This window comes from Microtus ochrogaster, linkage group LG1 (genome assembly GCF_000317375.1).
Source record: "Microtus ochrogaster isolate Prairie Vole_2 linkage group LG1, MicOch1.0, whole genome shotgun sequence".
Lineage (NCBI taxonomy): Eukaryota > Metazoa > Chordata > Mammalia > Rodentia > Cricetidae > Microtus > Microtus ochrogaster.
In genome coordinates this window covers 5,429,178-5,451,431 of record NC_022027.1, presented here as the reverse complement: position 1 = coordinate 5,451,431, position 22,254 = coordinate 5,429,178, and the positions used below count along the sequence as shown (strand labels likewise).

The 22,254-nt window shown below is 35.7% G+C and overlaps 1 protein-coding gene across 7 annotated transcripts in view; it reads right to left on the bottom strand.

The window, feature by feature from the left end:
- Ccdc88a (coiled-coil domain containing 88A) overlaps positions 1–22,254 on the bottom strand; it is a 154,294-nt gene that overhangs the window by 60,777 nt on the left and 71,263 nt on the right. For all 7 annotated transcript variants that reach the window (XR_001229208.2, XM_026785137.1, XM_026785138.1 and 4 more), the window contains exons 7-13: positions 21,572–21,712; positions 17,264–17,436; positions 13,776–13,857; positions 8,903–9,061; positions 8,421–8,567; positions 7,306–7,450; positions 4–188 (exon numbers count right to left, since the gene is read on the bottom strand). Coding sequence is in view for 6 of the 7 variants with exons in the window: in XM_026785137.1 (XP_026640938.1) it covers positions 4–188; positions 7,306–7,450; positions 8,421–8,567; positions 8,903–9,061; positions 13,776–13,857; positions 17,264–17,436; positions 21,572–21,712 (1,032 nt within the window). In the remaining variant the exon portion in view is untranslated. The remainder of the gene's footprint in view (positions 1–3; positions 189–7,305; positions 7,451–8,420; positions 8,568–8,902; positions 9,062–13,775; positions 13,858–17,263; positions 17,437–21,571; positions 21,713–22,254) is intronic.

The window sequence follows — 22,254 nt, the reverse complement described above, 5'->3', positions numbered from 1 at the left end:
TACCTTTTTATTCAGTCTCTGGTTTTCTTTTTCAACTTTCAGGATTTTGGAAGTGTTGCCTTCTGCAGAGTCCAGAGTACTCCGAAGTTCTTCTACAGTTTTTGTCAAGCTTTGGTTTTCCATCTCCAACTTTAATAACTTACTGGAAGTCAACTCATTTACCTCATGGCCCAAGGATTTCTGTGGTGCTATAATATCGAAAAATATGTCACTGGTAAATTATTTTTACTTTTTAATATTAAAAATGTTGACTTCTAATGTATCCGGACATTGATCTTTAACCTCATAAAAACATAAGTTATATAGGAGACACTATTAAAAAACTAAATGAAACAAAGTCTTGAGCTTCTAACATATACAGTTTAGACTAAAGAGACTATAGAATTCTAACTCATGAGAAATTATTTGGTAATGGCCATGTCCATGTCAACGAATCTTGGGTTACTCTATAAATTACAGCTATTATCCTGCAATTTTTACAAGATCACCTTGACTCAAATAAGAAATATAAGGCATATAATAAAATTTTGGAGCAATTTCAAAGATTAAAAGGCAGCTGAAGAAGAACCCTTAAAAATGATTTTAAGATCTTATATACTGTTCATATTCTGGATTAAGATGCTAACGTTCAGTTTAGGAGCAAGGACCACCACCATCTCTATTTTGTCATAACAAAGCATCTTCATAAGTAGATTTTTTTAAAAAAAATTTCTATCTATGGATTAGTACTCTGCCTGCATGTATGCCTACATGCTAGAAGAGGGCACCAGATCCCATTATAGATGGCTGTAAGCCACCACATGGTTGCTGGGAATTGAACTCAGGACCTCTGGAAGAGCAGGCAGTGCTCTTAGCTTCTGAGCAATTTCTCTACTCCCATCATTCTTGAGTATAGCATCACTGTCAATTCAACCTGGACTAGATATTTAAACAAGAACAAAATAAGTTCACTTGTTACAATATGGCACTTTGCACAGTTTATTCAAACTATATATAATGGTTTGATCTACAAAATAACTAATTCCTATAATTTTCTATTATTATCATTGAAGAATGTCAAAATTTTGAGAATTATGGAAATTGTCTATGTTATTTCTTATTATTTTGTTTTTCAAGACAGGATTTGTTTTAAAAAGTTATAGCCCTGGCAGTCCTAGGACTTGCTCTATAGATCAGGTTTGAACTCAGAGATTCGCCTGCCTCTGCCTCCCAATTGCTGGGGTTAAAGGCATGCACCACCACCACCTGGCTTATTTATGTTAATCTTAAATGTACATTTTCACATAATTTATTTAGGTTCTCATGTTAGTACCAACATACTTATTTTTAACTGACAAGTAAAATTTATATTTCTAACACACACTAGACACCTATGGAATAGCGAAATGAGGGTATGAAAGATATGTATTACTATACGTATTTTTGTGGCTAAAACATTAAATTTTACTCTATTAGCAATTCTCAAGCATACAAATAAATGACTGCTATTAACTGTAACCACTGATGTACAACAGACCTTATGAACTTATTCCTATCTGAAATCCTGTGCCCTTTGTCCAACAGCTCATTTTAACGAGCAAACTTTTATTTTATTTTATTTTATTTTATTTTATTTTTGATTTTCGAGACAGGGTTTCTCCGTAGCTTTTTGGTTCCTGTCCTGGAACACAAGCAAACTTTTAAAGATCCCACAAGATCATGTAGTATTTACTTTTTCACGTGGTTTATTACAATATAACATAATATCCTTCAAGTTCATGCATGCTCTATCATGTAGTATTTACCTTTTCACATGGTTCATTACATATGACATGATATCCCTCAAGTTCAAGCATGCTCTACCATATAGTATTTACCTTTACACACGACAAATGCACTAACCTAGATGACTGTGAATACTATTGGAATAAACATGAAAGTGCAGATATCTTTCATAAACTTTACAAATTTTGGCTATGTATACTCCCAGGAGTAGGACTGCTGGATCACATGTTATTTTGTTTGCTGTTTTTTTGAGAAACCTATTTTCCACACTGGGTATACTAATTTACACTGCAATTAAAAGAGTATGCATTAAGTTCCTCTTCTCCACAACCTCAGTGTGATGACTAATTTTCATTTGTCTATTTGGTTATATTTGGAATCACCTAGGAGATACAGTGGCTAAGAGTAAGGAGAAATGTGAGTGAATCTTATTGGCTGGGGTCAAAGGCTGAATGGAGCTGAGCACCAGGGCTATTCTCCCTCTCCTGTCCAACTGTGTCTATCTCATGCTCCTGTACTGTCATCTTTGCCAGGATGGACGGTACCCTTTTAAAGCATGAGCCCAAACAACTCTTCCATCCTTAAGCTATTTTGTCAGACATCACAACAAAGAGAAAAGTGATGTATGTGCTTATCTTCCGTGTTTTTAATAGCCACTGTAACAATGGGAGTGCAGACAGACTGTGGCTTTTCATCTTTATGATGATTAAGGCACTCAACGTGTTTTTATGTACTGTCATGTTTTAAGAAATGCCTACTACTGATATTCTTTGCCTCTTTTGTGTGTATACCTGTGGTCCTGGGAATTAAACTCGGCTCTTTTGTGCATGCTATGAAAGAACTCTACTACCCAACTACTTCTCCTGGTTCTCAGATCAGTATTTAATAAGGTTACTTGTTTTTTAACTATTGAGCTTCTTACAGATCAAATGTGTATTTTGCAAACATATTATGCTATAAACTATCTTGAATGTTTCATTTTGTACAGAAACTTTTTTTGTTTTTGCTGTTTGTGATCTGGGTATATTTTTTATATTTATTTATTTATTTGTTTATTTATTTATTTGTTTGTTTGTTGTTCTTAGAGACAGGGTTTCTCTGTGGCTTTGGAGCCTGTCCTGGAACTAGCTCTGAAGACCACACTGGTCTCAAAGTCACAGAGATCCGCCTGCATCTGCCTCCCGAGAGCTGGGATTAAAGACGTGCGGGCACCATCGCCCGGCTTGGGTATATTTTTTTTTTAAAAAGTGTCTATACCAAGACCATGACACTTTCTCCCTGTGTTTTCTTTGGTAGTTTTACAGTTTCAGGTCTTCCATTTATTTAAGCCTTTCATCCTTTTATACCTGTGTGAAATCACAGTCTAATTTACTCTTTTACAATAGAATGTAATTTTCCCAGCATCATTTGTTGAAAAACTTATGCTTTTAGGTGTCATTTCCCTGACATGTTTGTCAGAATTCAGTTGAAAATAATGCATGGATTTATCCTTGCGCTTGCTATTCTGTTACATTTGTTTATTATTTTGTTTTTGTTGTTGCTAGTATTTGTTTGTACAGTATGCTATTTTGTTTGTATATTTGTGTAGACTTTTAAAATCATGTATTATGATTCCCCTGTGTTCTATAGCCTTCAGAATGTTTAGTTATTCATAGTTCTTTATATTTTTACACCAATATTAGCATTGCCCCTTTTTATGTCTTTGTTTTTCAAGATGGACTCTCTTAGCTCAGGCTGGTCTTGAATTCACTACCTAGACAAGATTTGAACTTGTGATCATCTTGTATCTGGCTCTGGAGTCATGGCTATAACCATCACATCCAATATTGTTTATCATTTCTGGGACTAACTGTATTTTAGTAGACTGCAGTGAATCTATAGATCACTGTGGATAGTATGAACATTTTAATAACATCAATTTTTGTTACTGAATATGTTATACCATTCCATTCCTCTTCTTTTTCAGTGATGTTCTACAGTTTTAGCATAATCATCTTTCACTTCCTTTTATTTTAGTGTTCTAAAAGGTTTACTTTTGCTGGATGGTGGTGGTGTCAGCACTCGAGTTTGAGGTCAGCCTGGTCCACAGAGGAAGTTCCAGGACAGTTAGAACAGTTACAAAGAGAAACCCTATCTCAACTGAAAATAAAGTTCATTTTCATTTTTTGTTTATGTGTATCTGTGTCTGTGTTTGTGCATGAGGATGTCTAATGTGTGTGGGTGCCTTTTAAGGCCAGAGGAATATGCTAAATCCAAATAATCTGGTGCTAGAGTTATAGGAGATTGTGAACCGCCCAACATGGATGCCAATAACTCCTGTCCTCTGGAAGAGCAGCAAGCACTTTTAACCACTGATTCATCTCTGTAGCTCCAGTTAAATTTATTTTTACATGCTTTATTTTTTAGGAATTTAAAAATATTTTTATTTTATTTATTTATTTTTTTAATCCAGAGGTGTTTTATCTTTTATTTTTTGTTTAGCTAGGTTTCTTTTTTTATTAATTAATTAATTAATTAATTAAAGATTTCTGCCTCCTCCCCGCCACCGCCTCCCATTTCCCTCCCCCTCCCCCAATCAAGTCCCCCTCCCTCCTCAGCCCGAAGAGCAATCAGGGTTCCTTGCCCTGTGGGAAGTCCAAGGACCACCCTCCTCCATCCAGGTCTAGTAAGGTGAACATCCAAACTGCCTAGGCTCCCACAAAGCCAGTGAGTGCAGAAGGATCAGAAACCCATTGCCATTGTTCTTGAGTTCTCAGTAGTCCTCATTGTCCGCTATGTTCAGAGAGTCCGGTTTTATCTCATGCTTTTTCAGACCCAGGCCAGCTGGCCTTGGTGAGATCCTGATAGAACATACCCATTGTCTCAGTGTGTGGGTGCACCCCTCGCGGTCCTGAGTTCCTTGCTTGTGTTCTCTCTCCTTCTGCTCCTGATTTGGACCTTGGAATTTCTGTCCAGTGCTCGGGTCTCTGTCTCTGTCTCCTTTCATCGCCTGATGAAGGTTAATATTCAGGAGGATGCCTATATGTTTTTCTTTGGGTTCTCCTTATTTAGCTTCTCTAGGACCACTAATTATAGGCTCAATGTCCTTTATAAAAATATTTTTAAACTACATTTTTAAACATTTTTATTTTGTGTGTGTGGGCACTGAATCTGTTGTTTTTCTCCTTTTACCATTTGGGTCTTGGGGACTGAACTCAGGTCATCAGGACTGGTTGCAGGTACAATTACCTACAAGCTATCTTGCCAGTCTAATTTCTTCTTTTTTAAACAACTTTTTTGATTTTATTTTATGTGCACTGGTGTTATGTCTGTATGTATGTCTATATGAGAGTTGGTGTGGGAAGTCTTTCTGTCTATGTGTTGCTTTTATCGGTTAATGAATAAAGCTGTCAGGACCCGTGGCTTAGCAGAATAAAGCAAGATGGGAATTCCAAGCAGAGAGAGGAGAAGAAAGCAGGCAGAGTTGAGGGGATGCCATGGTAAACCACGAGCCTCATGGTAAAATATAAAATAATGAAAATGGGTTAATTTAAGATATAAGAGCTAGCTAGCATACGCTTAAGCTACTGGCCAAATAGAATTGCAAATAATAAAGTTTCTGTGTGATTATTTTGGGTCTTGGCAACCGGGACCCAACAGAGAATGTGAAATTCCCCTGAGCCGGAGTTACAATCAGTTGTGAGCTAGCATGTGGGTGCTGGGAATTGAAGTCGGAGTCTCTAGATGAGAAGCCAATGCTTCAACCACTGAGACATCTCTCCAGTCCTGTTTCTTCTTAATAGACACTATAAGCGAGATTGTTTTATTGAATAATCTGTTCTTATTTTGACTTTATATTCCTAATCTTTATCGAGTTAAGTTTTTTGTTTTTAAACTTACAATTTTATGGTATGTGTAAGTTTATGTTGTGGTAAACACAATTTAACTCCTTTCTAACTTGGATGCCTTTCATTATTTTTTCTTGTGTAACTACTCTTGTAGAATTCTAATATTATGTTGAAAAGAAGTGGCAAGTATATCCAGTTGTCTTAGTAATGACAGAAGTAACAAAGGGTTTAATATTTTCATTGTCTGGTATATGGTGACAGCAAGAACTTGTTACTCACGGCTTTCATTATGTTCAGTTACATTCCTCTATACTTCATCTGTTGAGCACTTTTATGAACTGAAGTTTTATGAACTGTGAAAAGTGCTTGAGAATCTGAGTTCAAACCCCAGAACCATGGGATAAAAAAGCCAGCTAGGGTAGCACGTACTTATAATTGCAGCACTGCGCAGGCCAACAGGTCAATCCCCCAAACTAACCAGCCAGACAGCGAGCCTGCTTGTAGAGTTTTCAACTAGTGAGAGACCCTGTTTTCAAGGGGGAAGGGAATGACAGTGGCTCCTGAGGAAGGATATTCATGGTTGTCCTCTGTCCTCTACAAGTAGGTAAGCACACATAGATAGGCTTTTTAATAGCAGAAAACTTAAATCTGTGCTGCTTGCTTGTAACTGAATTTATAGAAGTAAAACAAAAAGTTACAAATATTTAGCCAGGTGGTGCTGGTACACACCTTTAATCCCAGTACTTAGCAGAGGCAGACAGATCTTTGTGAGTTCGAGGCCAGCTTAGTCTATAGAGTGAGTTGTCTACAACCTCACCGCCCCCCCCCCCCAAATTACAAATACTTTAAGTAAAACCATGGGTTCACTACTTATTATGTAACCAGTACACGGGACACCAGAATTTTATTATTAAATTCTCAAGTAAAAAATCAGAAAAACCTAATAGATAATACACAGGATGAAGTTTCTATCTGCACAAATAACTATAAAAACTAGTCTAGAAATTCTTTCAGAGCTTATATCTACCTGATAACTATGTCCTCAAGCCCAGTATAGTGTGCTGTATTTCTAAGTGTTTAATAAATATTTGTTCAAGAACTCCAGGTAAATAATCTCATACTGTGTAAATTAGGAATTATGGAACTAATCAGCTTTGAATAAATTTAACTGGCTATGATTAACAAAATGTGTTAGCAGCATTAACACACCCAATGCAAACAACTGTAATATATTTAACTTTTGTTTTGTTTTGTTTTTTGAGACAGGGTTTCTCTTCCTGGAACTAGCTTTTGTAGACCAGGCTGGCCTTGCACTCACAGAGATGCGCATGAATTTAATTTTTAAGAAAGTGTCCAGGAAAAAAAAGAGGCACAAGTACGAATTTATTTTTTGTTTTTTAAGATACTTTTTAAAAGCTATATATTGTCTAATGTATACTAATTTAATATACATACTAAATAAAGCTATAATAGAATTATTTAAGACCATTTTAAACAGAAGTGTGGAAATTCAAGTTTTATAAAGTCCCCTTTCCCAGAACAAATAAAGTTGAGTTTTAAGATACAGAGTAAAAACCAGACCTAAGAAAAGTAAAAACAAGATATGACTTTGTGAGATAGCAGTTTTGGAGACAACTGGTAGTTTTGTATGATCTTTGGCTAGAGAAAATAGAGAATTACAACACTATATTAAATGAAGTACAACCGAGACTACCTTCAGCAAGCTCACTCGTTCTGGATATCTGTTCCAGCTCCCACCCAAGGTGCAGTGACTCATCCATACTTTGTTTCTGTGCCATTTCCAAAGTCATATTTTCTTCCATTAATTCTTCAATCTTCTTTCTATCCAGATCTCTTTCCTATTCAATTGCACAGAGTAGGAAAAGAAAGCTAATAAGTACTATAGTTTTCATTCATTATTCATTAATTTTTACTTTTTTTTTTTTTTGGTTTTTTGAGACAGGGTTTCTCTGTAGCTTTGGAGCCTGTCCTGGAACTCCCTTGGTAGACCAGGCTGGTCTCGAACTCACAGAGATCCGCCTGTCTCTGCCTCCCAAGTGCTGGGATTACAGGCGTGCGCCACCACTGCCCAGCTTTAATTTGTACATATTTTAAACTGATTATATCTTTAGTTCCTTAAAATTTTTGCACTGATGGCAATACTTAAGTTATTATAATCATCACTGATCATTATTTACCAGGTACCAGACATCCTTTTAAAATGATCTTAAAAACCTAGTTCTCTGAGGATTTAATACACATCTGGATTGTTTTCATTCCCCCTTCCAACTCCTAAATCTCCTGCCTACTACCCACCTGCCCAAGTTTGTGTCCTCTTTTGTTTTTTTAACCCATCAAGCCTAATTTGTGCTCCTATATATTCCTGGATATGTGGCCTTTTCAAATAATCTTTAGGGACAAAATGAAAACGTTCCTTCACACTCAGTATATTATTTTAGTCATCTAACAACATAATTATGGCCACTGCTAAATTTTACCTGATAGCTATAAAACTTTTGCATTTTAAGACAGAAGTTATAAAATAGATTTACTGTTTTTGAAAGGGAAAACTTAGTAAGTAATATCCATCTTTAATTAAAACAGAAAATATTACTGTATATTTATTTTATGTAATGGTAGTGATATCTTAAGTTATATAATATACAATTTAATATAAAAATTTATATATATAAAATATATAATTATAGCTATCTTATCTATGTTAAAGCCTTATTAAGAACTCTAGCCATCCTTGTCATTATCAAGGATTTAGATGAATTATGGGATTCTTCCTCAGAAAGCAGGAAAACTCAATCCCATCAAACTTACCATTTCCATATCATGCAATTTAGCCTTTAGTTGTAAATTCTCTTTCTCCAACTCATGTAATTTGTCAGAACGAGCTCGAGTTCCTTCTAGTTGGTCTTCCAACATGGTTTTTGTTTCTAATAAAACTTGATTATCTTCTTTTAATTCCTATAAATATTTCAAGTAGGTTTAAAAAAATGAATTAGAAATGTGCTAATATATGTTTTATAAGGTTGTAGAATATAACAATCCATCATTGCAAATAAACACACTAACCCATTCTTATGACATTTCTGTGCAGGAGGAAAGCTACCAAGCACTAGCACTGTATTGTTGATTTTTTTTTTTTTTTGCTTCACCCACTTTCTACCTCCCTGCCCCAGAATTAAACATATTATGAATTCAACTTAATGTTTCCTCTATATTCAATTCCTTGTTGATAAAATGAATTTTGAAAATCTTAACACTCTAAAGAAAAAAGTATGAATAACTATGTAACATACCTCAACTCTTGCCTTATAAAATTCAATGTCATGAAGTCTCTCCTTATATCTGCTGAGTTCACTTTCAAGCTTATCAACTCGGACTGCCTTCTCTCGAAGTGCATCCAATTCATCTCGGTACATTCGAGCAGATCGAGCATCCGAAAGCAAATTCATGTTCTAAATATAAATAAAATAATGCTTTCACATTAACTTTCCCCTTTAAACATTATTTTTTGTTCAGACAAGTTCATTAATTTAATAAAAGTCATAAGTCATATATATTTAAAAGGAAACTGTACATAAATAATAATAGTGTCTTAAAAATGAGGACATATTCCTTGAACCAATTTTAAAAGGGTTTTATATATATGTTTATATACAAATTTTACATAATGTTCTCTATTAGCAATGTTTTTTAAAAAGGAATTGTAAATTAAGCGAACCTCTACTTAACACAACATTCACAATAAAATTAAAGCTTATAAAAGTTAACTTTAGGGATGGCTCAGAGCTGTTAAGAACACTGCTTGAACCTTGTTCGATTCCTACCACCAACATGGTGGTTAACAACCATGTGTAAGTCCAGTCCCAGGGGATCTGTCACCTTCTGGCCTCTGCGGGCACTGCACTCATGTGATACATAGACATACATGTAGGCAAAGTACCAAGAAACACAGATTAATAAAAGTGTAACTTGAAAATACATGACTATAAACATATAGAAAATCTAAGTGATACAACTAAGTTACTACTTTAGAAAAAATGTTTTTATCCACATGTGGCCTACTAAAATGTAGCTGAATTTTTCAAATGCTTCTAAGTAAAATATTTCTGTATCTTACTTGCATTTAACTATTACAATATAATCTTTTAAGAAATTCTGCAATCACAACAGAAGTCCTAAAAATATACGGAGCAATTTTGTGGACGTCTAAAATATTCAGAAATTTATAAGGTCAAAACTATTTTCATAATTTCTTTTCACTTTTAGTCTCTCATGATGTCACTGGCCTGTGAGAGTTCGAAAGGTTTTTTTTTTTTTTAACTAAAATTATTTTGTGAGTAATACAGAGGTTAAAGGACAGCCGACAGAAGCTGCTTCTCTCCTTCCATGGGTCCTAGGGACTGAACTCAGCTCATCAGATTTGGTAGTCAGTCTTTCCCACTGAACCACCTCTGCAGCCCACATCGTAAGTCTTCTATGTCAGGCATAAAGAGATTTGCAAAAATGAAATTTTCTTCCTTCTATTAGTCTTATTTGTTTTAGAGAGCCTCTCTTTTGGGGGCAAAAGAAGTGTGTGCACGAATACACAAACCTCTGTTATTAAAAAAGTGGATAAGAGTTAGAGCTCATTCATGTAGGGTGGTCTCAGTTTATGATCTCACATATAATTTTTAACATTCAAAAAAGCAGACAAGGTATGTAAGAGAAAGACATAACTGTCCAGCCTTACTCCAATCCTTGGCATTTATGGCTTGGATATCCAATGAAAAACTAAGGAAAACAGTGATTAAAAGAAGTAAATTCTTTAAAAATACAAAAAATAAAAAAACCCTCTTGTTACTTGTTTTTAAGATTAACATATTTTAATTAAAAACATAATAGATTTTCCCACGAAATCTTAGATATCCAATGAAAAACTAAGGAAAACAGTGATTAAAAGAAGCAAATTCTTTAAAAATAAAAAAAATAAAAAAACCCTCTTGTTACTAGTTTTTAAGATTAACATATATTAATTAAAAACATAATGGATTTTCCTATGAAACTTTAGTTGTTTTGTTTGTTTGTTTTTTAGTCAGTATTTTTCTGTGTAACAGCCCCTGACTATCCTGGAACTCACGGTAGACCAGGTTGGCCTCGAACTCACATAGAGATCTACCTGCCTCTGCCTCCCAAGTGCTGGGATTAAAGGCATGTGCCATCACCGCCTGGCACGTTATGATATTTTAATACAAACATATAATTTGATTATTTCACCAGCTTCTTTTACTCTTATGCACACTATTCTATCTCCTCCTTCTTTTCTAACAATCTCTTAAAAAAAATCTTAATACCTATGGCTCAAGAGGGGGGAACCCAAAAGACAAATACAAAAACCATTTTGATACATACCACCTAACATAATCACATTGGGAAAGCAGAAAATTCTCAACAGAGGAATTTCAAATGGCTGAGAAACACTTGAAACGTTCAACATCCTTAGCCATCAGGTATATGCAAATTAAAATGACTTTGAGATTCCATCTTATACCTGTCAGAATGGCTAAGATCAATAACACAAATGACAGCTCATATAGGCAAGGACACGGCTAAGATCAATACTACAAGTGATAGCTCCTGCAGGCAAGGACATGGAACTACGGGAACACTCCTGGTGGGAATGTAAACTCGTACAGTCACTATGGAAATCAATGTGGTGGTTCCTCAGAAAACTGGGAATGGATCTACCTCAAGACCCAGCTATACCACTCTTGGGCTTATACCCAAAGAAAGCTCCACCATACATGAGGACATTTGCTTGACTATGGTTCATAGCAGCTTTATTCATAATAGCCAGAAGCTGGAAACAACAGAGATGTCCCTCAACCAAAGAATAAATGAAGAAAAAAATGCGGTACATTTATACAATGGAGTATTACTCAATTGTTAAAAACAACAACATCATGAAATTTGCAGGCAAATGAATAGAACTAGAAAAAAAAATCATCCTGAATGAGGTAACCAGACCCAGAAAGACAGACATGGTATACACTCACTCATAAGTGACACTGGATGTTAAGCTACAATCCACAGACCAAGAGAGGCTAAGAAACAAGGAGGGCCGGGCGGTGGTGGCGCACGCCTTTAATCCCAGCACTCGGGAGGCAGAGGCAGGTGGATCTCTGTGAGTTCGAGGGCAGCCTGGTCTAGAAGAGCTAGTTCCAGGACAGGAGCCAAAAGCTATGGAGAAACCCTGTCTCGAAAATCCAAAAAACAACAAAACAAAAACAAAAAAAGAAACAAGGAGGACTTGGGGGGTGGACACATTGATCTCCCTGGGAAGGGGAAATGGATTTTACGGGTGGGCCGAGGACAGGTGAGGATGGAAATAGGAGGAATCAGGCTCAAGGGTCAGTTGGGTGGATGGAGGAAGAGAGTAGTGGAAAAACTGGAACTGGGGATATCTGGGGAGGCGTTTTAGAAAGTTAGTGCAATGGAAACTCCCTGGAACCTACAAGGGTGACTAGTGAAGACTCCTAGTAATAGGGGATATGGAGCCTGAACCAGCCATCTTCTTAACTAGGCAAGCTTCCAGTGGTGGGACTAGGAGGACATCAACCCAGCCACAAAACGTTTGACCTACAATTTGTTCTGCCTACAAAATATGCTGGGGTAATGGGGCACAGAAATTGTGGGAGTGGTCAACCAATGAACTGCCTAGATGGTCAGGTACCAGAGGTTGGGTAGCCCAGCACCTCATTACTACACCTAGGATAGAACAAAACACAATCGGCTAAAAACAAACAAACAAAACAAGTCAATGAAATGATTCCTAATGATATTCTCTGATATTCATAGACTGGAGCCTTGCCCAACTGTCAACAGAGAAGCATCATCCAGCAATGGAGTAGATACAGAGAGACCCAGAGCCAAACATTAAGTGGAGCTCAGGGAGGAATGACTTCAGGAGCCAGAAGGGTCAAGGACACCACAAGAAAATGTCCCACAGAACCAACTAAGCAGGTTCATGGGGTTACAGAGACTGAAGTGTAGTGGCTGCATTCCGCCACCCAGCTCCCGCCACCGGCTAGCTTTACCCGAAATAACAACACACAAACTGTATTCTTTTAAACACTGCTTGGCCCATTATATCTAGCCTCTTCTCGGCTAACTCTTGCACCTGGATTAGCCCATTTCTAATAATGTGTGTAGCACTGAGGTGCGCTTACCGGGAAGATTCTAGCCCACGTCCATCCTGGGTTGGAGCTTCATCCGCATGTCTGCCCGGGAGAGGGGAGCATCATGGCCTCTGCTCCAGAGAGCAGAGCTGTCGAGTCTGAGCTCACTTTCTCTTCCTCCCAGCATTCTGTTCTGTTTACTCCACCCACCTATGTTCTAACCAATAAAATGGGCCAAGGCAGTTTCTTTATTTTTTAACCAATGACCTTCCTCCATCACTGAAGCAACAAACACAGATCTGAGCTAGGTCCTCTGCATATATGCTACTGTTGCATAGCCTGATATTCATATGGAACTCCTAACAGAGGGAATGCGGAGTGTTTCTGACTCTTTTGTCAGTTCTTGGAACCCTTTCTTCCTAATGGGTTGTCTCGTCCAGTATTGATATGAGGGTATGTACCTAGTTTTATTGTAATTTGTTATGCTATGTTCAGTTGATATTCCTGGGAGGACTGCTCTTTTCTGAAGGAGAATGGAGGGGAGTGGATCTGGGGGAGAGAGGCAGTATGGGAGGAGGGACTAGGAGGAGTGAAAGGAGAAGAAACTGCATTTGGGATATAGTATATGGGAAATGAATAAATAAAAATCTTAGTGTATATGTAACCTAATATAGTCACTATGGGAGACTACATACAGACCCATAACAGCTCAGTTCAGTACACAGAGGTATGTGGGTAAACCAGCAATAGATGACAAAGACATAAAAAAGAGGGACAGACTTAGAACTGCCCCAGTCTAAAAGGACTACTTTGAATCTTGGAGAAGTTTGAATAGTAGGAACAATAGACCTTGATTTCTAGCTCTGGCTCTGCGTTTTGGTAAAGGCAATAAAAAGTCACCAGACTTTATATAAATATATGAGGTAACTGAGAGGTCATGGTTATAAATTACAATGAGATAAATCAATTTCCAATTATTTCATTCTCTAATATAATAAATCTAGGTACACACCTCTTGTTGCAGCCTCTTTAATTCCATTTCTATTTGTTCAAGTTCTTGTTTACAGTCCAGTAACTGTTCAGTCTTTTCTTCCCTTAAATGCAAAAAGATATTAAAGAATAATCATACTTTTTCAGAATCTGTGATTAACACAACATTAAGACACATAGTAACTAAGGGCTGTAGATGGCTCAGCAGTTAAGAGTACTTGCTGAGCTTGCAGAGGACCAGGGTTCAGTACCTAGCACCAACATAATGACTCAGAAGTGTCTGTAATTCTAATTCCAAGCATTCCAATGCTTTCTTCTTGCCCCTATAGGTACCAGACATACATTTAGTACACATACATGTTTGCAGAGAAGCACTCATACACATAAAATGAAAGTAAGAAAAGCACTGCTGGACAAGATGGTACCCACCTTTAATCTCAGCACTAAGTAGGCAGAGGCCAGCAGATCTCCATGAACTTGAGGCCAGTCTGATCTATGCAGTAAATTCCAGAGCTATACAGTAATATACTGTTGCAGAACAAAAACCTAACTGAACAGAGTGTTATCCCTAACCAGAACACTTGGGGGAAATAAAAGCAAGAAAAAGATACTATGAATATATGACTAGATGTTATCAAACTTTCACCAATGATGTTAAAAGGACAATAACTAATTCCTTACTGGTTAGTATATACTTTCTATCTCTTCATCTGTCCTCCTACCTTAACTTTCTCTCCAACTCTGCAAATAACAACGATTAAGCATGAATGATTTTTATATATACTGTGTATGGGGAATTCCTCATAAAGGAAAACCAAACTAATTTCTACATTTACAATGGCCTAAAGGAAGCCATACACTTACTATTTGCCATATATATATACCCCAAATCTCTACATATTACTTAACACATTGTTAGATACATACATATATATACATAGGTGTTCACATATACTGACACAAGGTCTCACTACGCAATGCTAGCTACCCAGGAACACACTATGTAGACCAGGCTGACCTCACAAAAATCCATATCTTTGCCTCTTGTTCTGAAATTAAGTGCTGAAATTAAAAGGCATGCACTACCATGCTCAGCAATATATCTCAATTTTTATTAATTTTTGAACTGTTTTATTTTTTAATTTTTCATAATTTTTCTATCAGATCTAATCTTCTCAAAGGAAGACTGTACTTAACTATTTTCTGCTTTCTGTTGTCTAATAATAAAGGGCACTGAATAAACAGCTTACTTTTACATATCTTCATGTTTCTCTGTGTTCAAAACCCACAAATTTTTCTGATAAAAGAAATATAATTTACTAAGTAGGTTTTAGTTTTCAATATAATGAGTAGTGTTTAATTTACAAGAGTACTCTAGGTGATGGAGAGATGGCTCAGGGGTTAAGAGCCCCCCCCCCCCCGATTTATTCATTTGCTGAAGGAAGGAGGCTGAGTGTCGTGGTGTATGGGTGGAGGTTAGAGAACAACTTTACTGAGAAAGGTTCTCTCCTTCCTTCCACCATGTGGGCTCCAGCGACCACACTCAGGCTGTCAGGCTCAACAGCAAGCACCATCTTGACTGCCCTCTGATTTCTAACTCTCATTGTGCTTGTCTTTTTATAGATTAGAAGGTTCTGCTTTTGTCATTATAACAAGACATTAGCTACATGCTACAGCACCGATGAACCTGGAGGACACCAGGCCAGACAAGAAGGCCACACAGCATTTGTTCCCTTTATGTGAGTGTCAAAAAGAGGCAAACCCAGGGAAATACAACAGATTAGCCACTGCTAAGATCTGAGGGCAAAGTGAATGGACAAAGAAACTTTTATTCAATTATTGTGGAGATTGCACAACTTAAAATTTCATTTAATTGTATACTTTAAAAGGAGGAATTGTTAGATTCTGAATTATATCTTAGCAAAAGTATTTTCTTTTTTAATAAAATAATTAATCATTATATTAAAGAAACTCCCAAAACATATAACCAATGGTGGTTGAAAGAACTACTGAAGGAAGTCTTCAATAATGTTAATTATTGTATAAAAATCTTAATTTATAAAGAATTAGTTATTCCATTTAATCATAAATCATACTTTTACTCTGTAAATCAAAATCAATTATACTATTTGGTATTACCCATAACATTCTAATTATTTTATAGTTTCCTTTAGGTATAAACAGTCTGGACTTTTTTTTAACCAAGATTTCTGCTGCTAATCCACTACAGAAAATATTTGTCTCTTTTGAAACAAAAAAAAAGATTTGGTAAATGTCCTCTTAAGAAATATATAAAAGAAGACGTTTTCAAAGAGATGGGGTTTGATAAACTGCAGCTACTGAAATACTTGCTGCATGCATCTGCTATCTTCGCTCACTCAAAAGCCTCCACTTATATTTTCAAATCATTACACACGAAAACAATTTTTGTCAATCTTCTCAAGGTTATTTGAATTTTTAATATATTCCAAGGCCAAGTAAATTCTATTTGAAAATTAAACTCTAATATAATGCAACATGGTAAATGAATTCACAGCCAGCACTGCAGCTCTAATTGCATGCTTCATCTAAAGACTGGAGAAGATTGGGCTAAATTATATGGAAAGAACTAGTGCTCACTGTTTAGGCTATCCATTAGCTGCCAGTCAAACTAATAACAGCAATCTCTTCTCTAATTTTCCTGGTGCAGCTGTTTATAGAATATCCTGGGTGTGTTCACTTCAATAGACACATAATAATGCAGACATCCACAAATGAAAGATTATTTTTTGTTTTCAAATTTTCCTACAGACTATTTAATGCTTTTTCTACCTTACATATCCAATTCACTTTTCTAAGTTACTTTAAATAATTAATAAACAAAAGTAATTACTATTCTGTGTATTTAAATTTAAAACCTACATTCTGAAGCTCAAATTCCAGGAAAACAAATTTTAAAAAAGAAAAAAAAAACCTATAAATCAAAATTCCTTTGTTCTCCTTAAAGTACAAAACACAAAATCTTCAGCAAAGATTGGTCTTGCTTTCACTTACGGTTCATCCAAAAGTGAATATGTAAAATTTATACTGTATTTTCTGTAGTGAGCTTTGATAACATAGTAAGTACAGTTTTATCAGTACTAATGAAATCTGAATATTTTATTAAGTAGATGATTGGCACATCAATGACAACATTGATACATATAAAATTATTTTTGTAATAATCTATGTCAACAATTCAGTCTCTGAAAACATTATTGTTATTCCTACTATTATTCAGGCAGGGTTTCACATAGTCCAGGCTAAGCTCAGATTTACTTTGTATCTGAGAATGACCATGAATTGCTGAGTTCTCTTGCTTATACTTGAGTATAAGGATTGTAGGCAATTTTTTCTCAGTTTGACAAAACACTAATAAATAATTTGATTTAGGTTAAGACAGGACAATGGTTTATTGTCAAACTTAAAATACCGCTAAAGTCATCTTTGTTACCACATGGTTTCAGAGAACACTGAAACTCAGGGACTTACAGTTCCTGTCTCAGTCTTCGGATCTTGGCCTTAGCATCAGCCAGTTCCACTGAGAGGTGCTGTCGACTCTCTGTCCGCTTCATGCCCGGAGAACCGCAGGGTGACTGCGCAGATGAAGAGGCATGGGGTAGAAAATGAAGACCATCTCGCTCTTCAGAGAGCTCTACGATAGTCTGAGAATTACAGGGTAAACACAGAATCAGTTTTAGTGTTGCTCTAAACATCAGTAACATGGCAACACTAGTCACTGATTGATTTTGATCAACTCATTAATCAAAAGCATCTAGACTTTGCCAGGTGAGGTGGTGCAAACCCTAAATCCCAGCACTTCGGAGGCACAGATGAAGGTGGTGGGTGGTTCACTGTGAGTTTGAGGCCAGTGTGGTCTACTCGTGACTTTTGGTTCAGCCATGGCTACATGGTGAGACTCTGTCTCTGAAAAAAGGAAATAACAACAAAAACACCATTTTTTTCTTTTTAATATTAGCTGTCATTTCAAGTTTTAATTCAACAGTTTATGCATGAGCTATTTAGCAGGTAACACTGAAACACATCAATGCTTTTTTTTCATCTCCCTAGGTTTTTTTTTTTTTAAAGAAATCACATGACAAAATAATAAGATAACAACTATTGGAAAGGTATAAAAGACATGTTGACACAAGAAAGAAAATCAAAAAGTGATCTGTCTACAACTGTGATATCCAATTATGATAGCTAATAGCAAAAATGGTTATTTGCTGCAGGGGGGAGAGGCTTGGTCCTGCCTCACCTTGGTATGCCAGACTTTGTTGACCCCCCCAAGGAGGCCTTACTCCTCTCTGAGGAGTGGATGGGGGAGGGTGGTTGAAGGGGAGGGAAGGGAACTGGGGTTAGTATGTAAAATGGAAAAAATCTCTGCTACCATCACTTCTCAATCAATGACCTCTTCTCCAACTAATCACCTAGGGTTAGCTGCTTCATTATTATATAATTTTCACTCAAAACATGCATAAACTTCTATTTTTCCTTTTTGTTCTTCAAAGATGTGCACACATCTTCTATGTTTAAAAAAAAAGAGAGAGAGAGAAGCACCAAATTCCTTCCTCGTTACTCTTGAAGGTGACTTTATATGTCCCTGACAGACACCTGTCCTCCCATCCAGAAGCACATCTTGGAAATTCCTGTCTTTATGGACAATGCAACATTATTCTTCACAGTGGACGAAGGCTCCATTTCCAGAGTCAACTTTTTGTTCATTTTTCTTGTTGTCTTAATAACCTTTAATTTTTCTAACACTCCCTGATTTTAATAATAGTACCTAGGAGATAATAGTTAACGAATATTTGATTCCTATACAAACCAATTAGTACCTAATTATATACTAGCCTTCATTTCTACTTAAAAATAATGGAGTTTTTTCCTCAATAAACCAGAAATAATCTGTTATTCCTTCTCTGTATCTTTCATCCTCTCATCTAGCATAGTATGAAGCACAAAAAAGGTGTTAAAAATATTTCACTATGTAACATACGAGTAATTTAGAACCAAGAAAAATACAGCAGTCCATGGTGGTATATTCCAATAATCAATGGGTCAGGGCAGCCTGGAGCTGTACTTTATATAAGGATAAAGCAGGAAATTTAAATAAAGTATATCACAACAAGGCTTGTGACAGATGAAACGTAAAAATAACTGGTAAATGTATGGTTAGGCTGGCTATTACTAAAGGGTATTTAAAGAAATCCCCATGGCTGGGGAGAATGACACATGTTAATCTTGGCACTCAGGAAGCAGAGCAGGTGGCTCCCTGTGAGCTCCAGGGCAGCCTGGTTTTTGTATAGTGAGTTCCAGGACAGCCAGAGCAACAAAGTAAAACCCTATCTGGGGGAAGAAAAAAAAATTAAAGGAAAAAAATGCCAAGGTCAAAATATATACTAATACAGAAGCAGGATATAATTTTCTATGTTTAAAGCAAAGTTTTCTTTAAAAACTGGTTTAACTTATTACTTAGACAAAGTATTTTTTCCCCTGAGACAATGTTTCTCTTTATAACAGTGTTGGCTGTCCTCGAACTTGCTTTGTAGACCAGGACAGCCTTGAACTCACTGAGATCTACCCGCCTCTGCCCCCCAAGTGGCATTTGCTACCACTGCATGATGAGAAAGCAAATCTTTGAAAGTATTTTAATCCTCTGATTTAAAAACATATTTAAATGAGTATTTTATGACTCTTGTTAAATATATATTGATTATATTTGCTACCATTATGTCTATAATTATGGATACATATGTATTTGAGGGTTTATATGCTCTATACTAAGCTTTGCCTAAATGTTATGGCCATTTTGTAGAGGAAGTTCAAGTATTACATATGCAAAGACAAACAGTAAGTGCTCCTTTTATACAATATTATTTGCATCTAGATCTTCAATAGTCAGAAAGCTCTTGGTCTTTGCCAGCTGTATTCATTATCTTCAGATAAAAGGACTACAATATTTGGCTACTCCTGCTATTTGAAACCTGGTCTATATGTGTTTGTTTTAGTTAAACAAATGTTTTCCCATTGTATATGTGAGATGTACTTGTTCATCGAGTACTAAGTTATTTATGGCTGACTACTGCTGTTTTCTAAACTTGTAAGAGGTCTAAACCTATTAACAATTCTAAATTTCTCTTTGATAGTTAAAGCTAAGTCTATAAGAAGCTTCTGTACATTACTGACTTTTTCTAATAAGTTCCTCCACTATACATTTTTCTAAAATACAAATTTTAGAATAATTTACCAAGTTGGTATCAACTAAAATTCTTAATAAACATTTTGCATAGGAACCAATTAAGTGCACCTAAGTATTAGACAATGATCACCAGGAAACCTGGTAATAATAATGTCTGTAATAAAACTAAAGAGACTGGTTTGTAAACTTTGGTTATAACTGTTGATTGCTGATATGCTACAGGAGTTTAATTTTCAAATCAACCTGAGTAGTAATCTGAGATACTAGCACCATCACATAAAGATGAGATGATTAAATTTAAAATGGATTCCCTCTAGATCAATTTGACTAACAAGGTCTCTGGGACCTTGGCTTGGCTGCTCACACCTAAAATCACAGTACTTGGTAATTGGAAGCAAGAAGAGGAATTCATGGTTAGCCTCAGATACATGTTAACTTTGAGATCTGTCTGGGGTACGTGAGACCTTGTAAAAATAATTTTAAAGAATAAAATAAAACAAAAGGGTTGTTTGACCACTGATTCCCTAACTGCTTGTCCCCTCCCCAACTAACTTGGGATCAGATGGGCAACAAAATCAAGAAATTTAGCAAATTCTTATGCTTCAAGGCAATGCATTTTCCACTTATATCAACTATATATTCAGTTTCATAGTTCTGCACTATTGCCAAAGTAATAGGGTAACTTGAAAAACAGGAACAAAATCAGAATAATAATGATTTTTAAAAAAAAGAGAAAAAAACTAATAATAATGCGCTTATTAGAAATCCAAGGTTCGGGAACTGGAGAGATGGCTCAGAAATTAAGAGCACTGGCTGCTCTTCCCGAGGTCCTGAGTTCAATTTCCAGCAACCACATGATGGCTCACAACCATCTATAAGAAGATCTAGTGCGTTCTTCTGTCCTGCAGGCATACATTTAAGCAGAATACTATATACATGATAACTAAATAAATCTTAAAAAAAAAAAGAAATCCAAGGCTCTTTTATTTCTTCTCTAATTCTAATTCTTGTGTTTTAAACACACACATGCAAAACAAAACAAAACAAAACAAAAAAAGAAAGACATTATAGTTCATGCACCATTTAGTTTTCACATCTGCAAATTAAACCAACTGTGGATAGAAGATAATAAGGGGGAATCTCTGTGTTTGCACTGCACATGTACAGGCTTTTTCTTGCCACCATCCTAAATAATGCAGCATATCAACTATTTTTCTATTATTTACATACTATTTATTATAGGTAATTAAAAGATGATTTACAATATACAAGATATCTGTAGTTTTATATGTAAACACTGTACCTTTTTTAAGAAAAGAAACTAAGCATTTTTGGCTTTAGTATCCGTTTTGTGTCAGGGTTTCTCTGTGTAGCTACATCTGTTCTGGAATTCACTCTTTAGATCAGGCTTGCCTTGTACTCAGAGGTCCACCTTCCTGGGCCTCTCAAGTATTTAAGAAGGTCCTAGAACCAATATGCTGCACTGACACCAAAGAATGACTAAAGTTTATCTGCCACTAAAAAACAATATCCATTCTAGAAAACATTTTTTCTTTTAAGAAAGTAAACTTCCATAATACAATGAAAGAACCAACCTCTGAATGTTCATCTCTCTCATCTATCAGTCTTTTTAGATGTGATGCCATATTCTTCAAGAGTGGTTCTATATCTTCCTGAGACATATCTGTCACCTCCATCCATTGCAGGTCAAACACATTTTCCTGATTATGAGTTACCTTTAGAGAGGCAATCAAACAATCAAAGAATGGCTAATAATTAAATATTCATTTCAGTTCAGTACGAAATCAGCTCAATTATAAAAGCAGAAAGAAGTAGATTTGAAATAAATGACAAAACTAAACATTTTAACTGAAAAAATAAACTCTCATCTGGACTCTGAAATTAACTAAGAGAAAAAGATGACACGAAATAGTCATCTGAGAATATTTTAAGTACAACCAATTTACACAATTTTAGAATTCTCTCCCAACACGCAAAATTTAATATATAACCTAATTCTACAAAAGACATTGTTAAGATTTATAGCTCATGAGTAAATAGTTATAGAAGTGGAAGCTTTTAAAATAAATTTCAATTAAAAATTACATTAACATCTACAATTTGACATGGTACATTATGCCTCAGATTTGTTTTATATGAATATTTTTAAATAATCAATGTATTTGTGCAATTCGAATAACAGCTCAATAAAAATGATCATTCATTTAAGAAAAAGACTAAGTTTATTATCTTTACGCCTATCATTCATTGTGTGCTA